Source organism: Mus pahari, chromosome 20 (genome assembly GCF_900095145.1).
Source record: "Mus pahari chromosome 20, PAHARI_EIJ_v1.1, whole genome shotgun sequence".
In the NCBI taxonomy this organism is placed as follows: domain Eukaryota; kingdom Metazoa; phylum Chordata; class Mammalia; order Rodentia; family Muridae; genus Mus; species Mus pahari.
Window position 1 is genome coordinate 33,288,817 of NC_034609.1, and position 11,055 is coordinate 33,299,871.

Sequence of the window (11,055 nt, forward strand, 5' to 3'; positions counted from 1 at the left end):
TAGCTCCTCCATTGGGGATCCTGTGTTCCATCCAATAGCTGGCTGTGAGCATCCACGTTTAAGCCATTTTCAAGCAAAACCCTTGCATCCCAACTCCTGAAAATCTCTAAGTAGCAGAGAGTGCCCTGTACCTCAGGTAGGCAGCCTAAAGGATGCAGAGTGCTGAGATTATAAACGTGAACAGTCAAGACTGGAACAACTTGTAGCTGGATCGGTTTTAGTCTCACATGTTCAAAATCAGGGCGTTGGGAAAGGAATTCGTTTTTTCAGTAGAATTAAGCTAGAGGCTTGGCAAACTAACAGTTTGAAAGAGGGAACTCTGAAGATTGTATCTACCAAGGACCACGAACTATACCATACAATTTTCATTCTTATTTTTCAAAATAGCCAAATAGGTAGAAATTGTATCAGTTTGATTTCTTATAGAAAGAACTTGCTGGGATTTTTACAGTTAACAAATATGAAAGGGAAATTTGAAATGAGATTCTTCTGGTGGTATCTACTGTATGTTCCATTGCCTCCAGGTTGCTGAACACATGGTGTCTCTGTCTCTTTGTCTCTCTCTGTGTCTATGTCTGTCTCTGTCTCTGTCTCTGTCTCTCTCTCTGAATTTACAGCCCAGGTGCTTCTCACAGTGTTTTCCAGCATTCTCAGCATATTTACTAGAAACTTGTTAGACATGCAGGGCCAGCTTCTTGCCCCAGATGAGGTGCTCTATGGTTGGAGCCAGGCCCACATTCTGCTCTAACTGTGATCTGTGATCAGGCCCTCTGTGTGCACTGATTCGCTGAAGTCTGAAAGCTCCAGAATGAGGATGTCTCTGGACAGACACAGAAACAGTGGAGCAAGATGCCCCTTGGAACCCCCTTTAAAGTCTTTGTAGCTGAAAGTGGTAGGCTAGACGACGACTCCTCCTCCTCCTCCTCCTCCTCCTCCTCTTCCTCTTCCTCCTCTTCCTTTTCCTCTTCCTCTTCCTCCTCCTCCCCCCCCCCCACTGCAAATATCTGCCATGGTTGGATAAGGGTGAGTAGTTCACCATAAAACTTTATCATGTCTTCATTTTCTTTTCATTCTACACAGGAAATTAGGAATGGCTGGCCAGAAGCTGGGTTCTTCTGCTCTCCTGTGCTATATTCGACCTGACACTGCTGACCCAACAAGTAGCTTTAGCTTGACTGTAGCCAATGTTGGCACGTGCCAAGCTGTTCTGTGCCGAGGTGGGAAGCCAGTACCTCTTTCTAAAGTCTTCAGCTTGGAGCATGACCCAGAGGAGGCGCAGCGGGTGAAGGACCAGAAAGCCATCATAACAGAGGTACCTCTTGCTCTCTGGCAGTCACGTCCCCTCCCCGGACCTACCGAAAGCTGTTTGAATAGAAGTAGAGAGGGTCTGTTTTCTTCCTCTCATAACTTGTAAATTGTGTCCATCTCCTGATAAAGTTTTAGTTCGTATGGCTTCAGTATCAGCATTAAAAGAAATATATAGGCTGATGTGAATGCTGTGAATCCCAGCACTTGGAAGGGAGAGACAGGTGGATCTCCAAGGTCAAGGCCATCCTGACCTATATCAGTAGTTCTGGACAGCCAGGGCTACACAGTGAGACCATGTCTCAGAATGAAGCAAAACCTGCTGAGCAGTTAGTGACTAGCAAAAAGCAAAACTGAAAAGGTACCGATAATGGCTGGCAGGTAATGAAGGTTTTGGTTGCCTTAGTGGGTCACCAACTCATCTGGCTTTGCTAGTCTCAGCAAACCTGCTGAGGTGCAGAGTCTCCATCTTGTTCCTACGTTCATTGCACTGTTTACTGCACTTGTGTTGTGTCTTTATAACGAAGTGTTAAGCAGCTATTTATAGTTTTTCTTCTCTTTTAGAAATTAGCTGGGGCTGGAGAGATGGCTCAGTGGATAAGAGCATTGACTGCTCTTCCAGAGGTCCTGAGTTCAATTCCCATGGTGGCTTACAACCATCTGTAATGGAATCTGATGCCCTTAAGTGTGTCTTATGTGTCAGTGTACTTACATAAAACAAATAAATCTTTTTAAAAAAATTAGCATAACCTTTTGCTTCTGCAATGAATAGTTATATATGAACATTGTTTACTGCAAAAAAATTATCTTATGTCCATTTTAAATTGGATTGGTATTTTGTTTATGGTTGAGTATTAAGAGATTTCTTTGTGTATTTTAGAAAGAAGTCTTTTATTAGATATGTGCTCGACAAATATTTCTCAGTCTGTAGTTTATCTTTCCATTCTCAAATCGGTGCCTTTAACATAGCAGTTCAAAACTTGTTGGTTGTGACCCCTTCAGGGATTGAACAACCCTTTCAGAGGGTGTTGTAGTTAGGGTTTCTATTCCTGTACAAACATCATGACCAAGAAGCAAGTCGGGGAGGAAAGGGTTTATTGTGCTTACATTTTCCACATTGCTGTTCATCACCAAGGATGTCAGGACTGGAACTCAAGCAGGTCAGGAAGCAGGAGCTGATGCAGAGGCTATGGAGGGATGTTCTTTACTGGCTTGCTTCCACTGACTTGCTCAGCCTGCTCTCTTATAGAACCAAGACTACCAGCCCAGAGATGGCACCACCCACAAGGGGCTCTTCCCTGCCTTGATCACTAATTGAGAAAATGCCTTACAGCTGGATCTCATGAAGGCATTTCCCCAACTGAAGCTCCTTTCTCTGTGATAACTCCAGCCTGTGTCAAGTTGACACAAAACTAGCCAGTACAGAGGGTTCACCCAAGACCATCGGAAAACACAAATATGTACATTATGATTCATAATAGTAGCAAAATTACAGTTATGAAGTAGCAACAAAAATAATTTTATAGTTGGGGGTCACCACAATATGAGGAATGGTTTTAAAGTGTAGTAGCATTAGGAAGGTTGGGAACCACTGCTTTAGCAAAAAGAGGATTTTAATTTGGCTCATTTATTTATTATTATGTGTGTATGTATGTTGTGAATTAGGAGTGGGTGGATGAACAGCCACAGCCTGTGTTTGGAGGATAGAGAACTACTTTCTGAGGTCGGTTCTCCCCTCTCTCCTGTGTGGGATCTTGGGGTCCAGCTCAGGGCTCCTGGCCTCACAGCGTGCGCCTCTCCTGTTGAGGTTGAACTTGCAGACCTGAGGTGTGGTGTGTTGTTTAGTTTTGTTTGTTTTGTTTTGTTTCAAGTCAGGGTCTTACTTTGTAGTTCTGACTGTCCTGGAAATCACTCTGTAGATCAGACTAGCCTTGAATTCTGCCTGTCTCTACCTCCTAAGTGCTGGGGTTACTATCATGTACCACCACTACCTGGCTGTCCTGAGTAGTTTTAATGACTAAAATTCTGCCTGCTTTTTGTTTTATAGTGTTAAACATGAAACTGCACTGACAAATCCAAGATTACTTGTTTTTGTCTACTTTATCCTCTAGAAGTTTTATAGCTCTGTAGAAGCTATAAAACATTTGGATCTGTGGTCTAATTTGAATTGGTTTCCCGAAAGCACAAACTCTTGAGTCTTCCTTTGTTTTGCTTTTATAATTAAAGTTTTTCTCAGTTTCTAAAGTTAATTTTCAATTTATTTTTTGAGAATTTTATACACGAGTATTATACATTATTTCCATTCCTCTTTGTCCCCTAACCCTTCCTATGTTTTCTCTCCCTCAAATTCATGACTTCTTCTTCAATCAGTTACTGTTCTACGCATGGGTGTGTGTAAGATCCGTGAATAAGGGTGTACAGCTCCATATGGCCATGTATGTAAGAGAACAACTTTTGGGAGTCTCTTTTTCTTTCACCATAGGTTCTGAGACCCAACTCAAGTAGTCAGGCTTGCATAGCAAGTGCTCTTAGCACTCCCTAGCTCAGAGTCCTGATGGGTTTTGTTTGTTTGCTTTTGCTTGAGACAGGGTCTGTGTATGTAGCCCTGGTTGTCCTGGAACTCTCTATGTAGACCAGGCTGGCCTTACACTCCTAGAAATCTGCCTGCTTCTGCCTCCTGACTGCTGGGATTAAAGGTGGGAGCCCTAGGCCAGGCTTGGGGTGGGTTTTTGTTTCATTTTTGTTTTGTTGTATCTATGTACAGTTAGTCTAGAACCTTTTTTATTTTTTAAAGATTTATTTATTTTTCTGTATATGAGTACACTGTTGCTGTCTTCAGACACACCAGAAGAGGACACTGGTTCCCATTACAGATGGTTGTGAGCCACCATGTGGTTGCTGGGGATTGAACTCAGGACCTCTGGAAGAGCAGTTGGTGCTCTTAACCGCTGAGCCATCTCTCCAGTCCGAATCTTTTTTTTTTTTTTTTTTGTAAGGAATGAAAAGTCCCGAGAGATGACTCAGTGATTAAGAGTACTGGGTGGCCGGGCGTGGTGGCGCACACCTTTAATCCCAGCACTTGGGAGGCAGAGGCAGGCGGATTTCTGAGTTAGAGGCCAGCCTGGTCTACAAAATGAGTTCCAGGACAGCCAGGGCTACACAGAGAAACCCTGTTTCAAAAAAAAAAAAAAAAAAAAAAAAAAGCACTCGGTCTATCATGAGGACTAGAATTTGGTTCCCAGGACCCACAAAGACTTGTTATCTCTAGCTCCAGGGGATCTAATGTCCTCTTCTGGCTTCAGCAGGCACTGCATATACATATGCTCACACCAGACACATAGATGGGCACACACACGCCCAGGCACAAACACTTAAAAAAGAAGAGGTGGGGATGGCATCATTTCTCCTTACCAAGGGCACAAGAGCTGTCCACTTTATTCTAACCAAGGAAGCACACAGCCAGCTGGTGTCTCATTGTGGCTGCTACTGCCAGGACTGTGGACTCTGCTCAGTCAGGACAGATGAAGATAAGTGACAATGCTTTATTTCACTAGTCTATTTTTACAGAAGAATCTGTTTTATAGGCAATAATTTTTAGATATTTCTAAGCTTCTAGACAATTGTAAAGTATTTTATGCTTATTTCAATCATAGACATGTTATTTGCCAAGTACTGTGTCTTCATATTTAACCTTTGTGAAGGAAGTGCTTTTATTTCTATTTTATATGTAGAAAATAAAGTTTAGCATCTGTGCCACATTCTTATACATATAAAGCCATACATAGCCTTCCCTTTACTCAGAGGATAACTGCAGCCGTGGAATCAATGTCTTGGAGATGTTAGAGATTTTGTTGGTTTTGTGAAGATTGTAGGACCCCCTTTCAGGGACACCTCCCCTACTCGAGTCTCGGGAAAGGGCCCACCCAAGGAAACACGAGAGACCTTCTTGATGTAAAAACACGAGGTAGTTTAATGGCGGAGCTCGGGGCCAATATGTATCTCACACAGGAGACAGGAATCGACCATGAGGCTCGAAAGCTAGGGGTTTTTATTGGGAGAGGGTTGGGGGCTAGGAAGAATTGGCGAGGTTTCACATGATTGGCTCATTTAAACATCAGCAGAAAACGATTACACATCAGCAGAATAGTACGTGCAAGTCAGGATGTCAGGAGATCTGAGGGGTGGATTCTATACATTGATTTCATGAGTTCATTTGTACTGCTCCTAGGACAGTATTACATATAAACTTGATTTTGTTGTTGTTTTTTTGTTTTTTTTTTTCGAGACAGGTTTTCTTTCTATAACCCTGGCTGTCCTGGAACTCACTCTGTAGACCAGGCTGGCCTCGAACTCAGAGATCTGCCTGCCTCTGCCTCCCAAGTGCTGGGATTAAAGGCGTGCACCACCACTGCCCGGCTAAACTTGATTTTACTGTACATTCCTGTGGTGGTTTGAGCCCCATGGGTTCATCTATTTGAATGCTTAGTCATCGGGGTGTAGTACTAGTTGAGGAGTACTAGGTGTGGCCTTGCTAGAAGAGGTGTGTTCATTGGGAGTGGGATTTGAGGTTACAAAAACCCATGCGAGGCTCAGTTCTCTCCCTAAACACTGATTTAGAAAAAGCCCCAGTTGCATATCACTGTTGCTTTTTTTCACCTCTAGGACAACAAGGTGAATGGAGTAACCTGCTGTACCCGGCTGCTGGGGTGCGCATACCTCTACCCATGGATCCTCCCCAAGCCCCACATAGCTTCCACTCCACTTACCATTCAAGACGAATTGCTGATTTTGGGGAACAAAGCACTGTGGGAACACTTGTCGTATCTAGAAGCTGTCAATGCAGTACGCCACGTGCAAGACCCATTAGCTGCTGCTAAGAAGCTGTGCACATTAGCACAGAGCTACGGTTGTCAGGACAATGTGGGGGCAATGGTGGTTTATTTGAACATTGGTGAAGAAGGCTGTACCTGTGAAATGAATGGGCTCACCCTTCCCGGCCCTGTGGGGTTTGCTTCAACTGCAGCTCTCAAGGATGCTCCGAAGCCAACCACCCCCTCCTCCAGTAGTGGGATTGCCTCAGAGTTCAGCAGTGAGATGTCCACCTCAGAGGTGAGCAGTGAAGTGGGCTCCACGGCCTCAGATGAGCACAACACCGTGGGCCTGGAGGCGAGCTTGCTGCCCAGGCCAGAGAGGCGCTGCAGTCTGCACCCAGTGCCCTCTGCAGGGGTGTTCCAGCGCCAGCCTTCTTGTGCTACTTTTTCTAGCAATCAGTCTGACAATGGACTGGACAGTGACGATGACCAGCCTGTTGAAGGAGTCATAACCAACGGCAGCAGGGTTGAAGTAGAGGTAGACATCCATTGCTGCCGAGGCAGAGAGCCTGAGAACTCCCCTACACTCCCAAAGAATTCTTCCAACCCCTGTTCAGAGGAGCATGCTAGGGGGGTGGGTTTTGGGATCCGAAGACAGAACAGTGTGAATAGTGGTATACTTCTGCCAGCGAACAAAGACAAGATGGAGTTGCAGAAGTCTCCCTCCACTTCTTGTCTGTATGGAAAGAAACTGTCCAATGGCTCCATCGTGCCCCTGGAGGACAGCCTGAACCTCATTGAGGTGGCCACAGAAGCACCTAAGAGGAAAACTGGCTACTTTGCTGCCCCCACTCAGCTGGAACCAGAGGATCAATTTGTTGTCCCTCGTGACCTGGAAGATGAAGTGAAGGAGCAAATGAAGCAGCACCAGGAGGGCAGGCCTGAGCCCGAGCCCAGGGGGGAGGAGCGGACAGAGCCCCTGGAGGAGTTTGATACAGCGCTGTGATTGTACCTCGTGTGGACACAGCCTGAGGGGGGGAAGGGACCTTCAGGAGATACTTGCCTCAGTGTTTCAAACCATAGATAATGTGGAGTAGAATTTGGAGCCAAAAAGTTGAGCACTAGCAGGGTCTGGCTCTTGATGGGCTCAGACCGCCATCAGTGTTAAGCTTCACATTGGACCTTGGTTAGACTCCCAGCGTTGCTGGGAGACAGCAGATATTGTTGTTGCTGGGAGACAGCAGATGTTCTGTGTCAGTCCTGCCACCTGCCATTAACCCTTTCTCTCCTAGGATCATTTGAGAAATTGCCTGCCTGGGCAGGAAAGGGACTATTTCTGTGGAGGAAGTAACTGAAGGTTGATTCCCTTTACTAATTGCTGCTGATGGATCTCTGTGACAAGAGAAATCACCTTATCTCTCAGACTGACTAGTGGGATGTGATGTGACTAGTCACATGGCTTTTTATTCTCTAGGAGAATACAGCCTATCAAATGATGTCTACTGGAGATACAGAACCAATCAAGCAGGTGACTTATGTATGTAATGTTATGTAACGAGAGCACTTTTCATTGACTGTGAACCTTTTATTTTTGAATCTGCACTCGGAGCCAATCTTCTTAGAGGCAGCCCAGCTCCTTTGTCCCTAGGTAGAAGTAATTGAGCACTGGAGCCTCTTTGAGGGTGCTTGGGAGGGTCCTGGAAATTGATGTGTTGGATGTCAGACTGGGAAAGCTCCTGAGAAACTTGGGGTTGGGGTGGGGATGTATAAGATGGGGGAGGAGTGAGAACTAAGTCAAAGAGACTCTGCCCTGGATAAGCTGACCCCTGCTAGGAACTAGGATCCCTAGGCAGGGACTTGTGGATTTGCCTGTTTTCCTTCATGAGGTAGACTTGACAGCCTCTGGACAGGTGGGCTGCTGCCTTGAATTATAGAAAGAGAGTGTGACAGGAGACCAGCTAGGAGTAGATATGGGCAGGCAGATCTCAAGTTAGACTGCTTCTCTCTCTCTCTCTCTCTCTCTCTCTCTCTCTCTCTCTCTCCCTCCCTCCCTCCCTGTCTCTCAGGATGTTTTCTAGAATGTTGGTAGTGAGCTGAATGCTCACCCTGTAATGTTTGGCACTGTGCCCTTCTGAATACTGCTGGTTCCCCTGACATGGTGACATGGTTCAACACAGGGGAAGAAAGACTATTCAACTGAGCAATTGCTAAACTTACAGAAAACCTGTAATTTTTTTTTTCCACATTCCTCTTAACTCTAGCAAATGACCACTTCTTGTATATTTCTGTTGCTCTTTCCGTTAGATTACTAAGGAAACTAATTCCTATTTATTGATATAAATTTTGGCATTGCTTGATTTTACTCAGTTGAAAAATATGCTTTGAAGTTTTAGAATATTGCACAACTAAAAAAATAGATTGGAGCATTTTTTTAATTTGATTTATAGAAACAAATTGTTAAATATAAGATTGAAAGTGTCTGTTTTTCCTTTGTTTTTGAGGAGGAAGCTTTTGTTAAAGCAATACTAAAAAGTAAACAGGTAATTCTGTCATCAGAGGCCCTGTGCTCATGTGCACATTAGTGGTTACACTGGGGGGTGGGGGTGGGGGTGGAGGATGCTAAATCACTCCAGCAGCTGCCTAATAATTCAGTCCTCAAGAATCTGAACGTGAGCCCCCAAGTCATTGTGAACACTTAGCTTCCTTCTGTCTGAATGTCAGTTACTGGGAAACGTTAGAACTCAGGTGCTTGATTTGAGGTGGGGACCCAGAAGCTTATACAGATTGTAGCTGTGCTGCAGATTGTAGGTGTGCTGCAGGGAGGAGAGACCGTGGCACCACCTTGTGTTCCCACCTTATTTTTATATGGGAAACTTGAAGAAAAAAAAAAGAAAGAAAGAAAGAAAGAAAATGAGAGTGAAGGAAAACCACAGGGTGAGGATGCTGCAGAGTCTCCTGCTCGGCAGAGCCTTCGACTGAAGAACGTGGTGATTACGAGAAACCAGTTATGTGGAAAAATAGCACTTCAGTAGTCTAGTCTTAGAACAATTGTCTTTTTATATGTGAACTGTTTTCTTATCCTCTGTTTACCACCCCATTTACTAAAGTCACCTCAAAACTCAGTTCTAAAAGGATCTTGACAAACATAAATCTACTTACCTTCTGGTTAGCAGAACTCTGGGGCCCAGTGTCCTTTGTGGGGGAGTTTTCAGGGTTCCTTAGGTTGTGTTGAGAGACCTCAGTGTAGGCCAAACCAAAATGGATGCTTCTGGTTTTGTAATTGTCTTTCTTTCATGTTCTATTATACTCTGTACTAAAAAACAGAGGGTTAAAAGGCCATAGTCCATTTCCCAAAATGTAATACACACCTCTTGTAGCAGTGAGGTGATCTGCTGATGTTTTTATCTGCGTAGGCTGTCAGGCGCGTGTGATCCCTCCCTTACCCAGAGGGTGCATTCTCCAGGAGGTCAGGGTTCAGGTCACTTCTTACCCAGAGAGCCTACCCTCCCTCTATTATGATTCTTGGTTTCTGCCCACATCTCCCGTTTAATTAATTTAAACAAATCTCTGAGGCCAGGTGTGGTGGTACAGTGGCTCTCACCTGCAAACCTGCATGCACGTGGGAGGTTAAAGCAGGAGAATCAGGGATGAGGGTTAGCCTTGGCTACAGAGAGTTCAAATCCAGTCTGGTATACATGAGTCCCAGCCTCAAAACCAAACAAACAGGGTTTCTGAAGAAAGAGCACTTGGCTGTGGGTGCAGTTCAGGAAGCTCTCTGGCAGAGAGTGTCTGTGGCCCCAGTCAAGGTTTTAACCCAGTGACAGGTAACTGGAAATGACAGTGTTGATAGGAAATAAAAGTGTGGTGCCACCATGGAGTCGTCCCTGGCCACTCCTGACACAAGCGAGGCTTGTCTATACTACTGTGGAGTATACACGCAATAATCAGTGAACTCGACCCCTGGGGGACAGAAGAGCCGCCCGAGCAGCTTGTAATCTGTGGGTGCTATCACAGTGCGTTTAATGAGTGCTGTTTCCAGGCAGTTAGGTTGGGCTGAACTTGTGAATATCAAACAGTGCTCTTTCTGTGTAGACCTTCAGCAAAAGCAGGTACTTGGAAACCACAGGCTCACCTTCTCTAGCCAATAACTACTAATGAAGAGACCTCCATAAGGGAGCACTTGGCTGTTACTGATAAACGTACCAATTACTAAAGAATCCGTCTCCAAGCCATCCGGTGATGTGTGCAGCATCACTGTAGAACTGTCCCGTGTCACTTTTCACTTCCCTTTGGGTGGAGCCTTTTAGTCTCCCCAAGGCAGGGTAATCTTTCTCTCCAGGTAGTAACTTGGCCCCGTGGTTGGGCAAGCACTCCCCAGACTGGGAGAACCGGCTGCATCACATCTGCTGTGTTCCGTCATCGGGGATCAGCCAGTCAGCATTAGCTCCCCGTGTCTAACTCTCGCGCACCTCTCCCAGATGCTATCGGGTTTTCTCACTGTTGCCAGTGGATGTCATCCAAACAGTGGGCTCATATCTTATGGTTTTTGTGCAATCATTGTCGTATTGTAGTCCTAAGACTCATTATAGTGTATTTTTGATATTTTTGAAATGTGTTAAATTTTTTAATTCAATAATATGAGCCAGAGCATGTTGCAGCAAATCTATTGTTTGTAAAAAATAATAATAAACAATAAATAAAATAAAATGGGATATCTTTTCCATGCCTTTGCTTTATGAATATTTTATGAAGAACTGTAATTATATGCATAACTAGGTTATTTACTAAAAGTATGTTTAGGACTTTTCTACTTCGGGGGAAAAGAACATGGAAGACCTATTTTCTGACACCATGAAGACAGTGAATAAAATGCTTGCTTTATTGTTGAGCACCTCATACAGGTATACAAGGAAATATAATCATGGCTGTTCCCCATTTT

At 44.6% G+C, this 11,055-nt stretch overlaps 1 protein-coding gene across 1 annotated transcript in view; it reads left to right on the forward strand.

Moving 5' to 3' along the window:
- Phlpp2 (PH domain and leucine rich repeat protein phosphatase 2) overlaps window positions 1-8,156 on the forward strand; it is a 77,317-nt gene extending 69,161 nt beyond the window's left edge. Inside the window, exons 18-19 of the mRNA XM_021220319.2 lie at window positions 1,081-1,312; window positions 5,968-8,156. Of these exons, the coding sequence (XP_021075978.1) occupies window positions 1,081-1,312; window positions 5,968-7,122 (1,387 nt within the window). The 3' untranslated portion in view covers window positions 7,123-8,156. The remainder of the gene's footprint in view (window positions 1-1,080; window positions 1,313-5,967) is intronic.
- The last annotated feature ends 2,899 nt before the right edge of the window (window positions 8,157-11,055 follow it).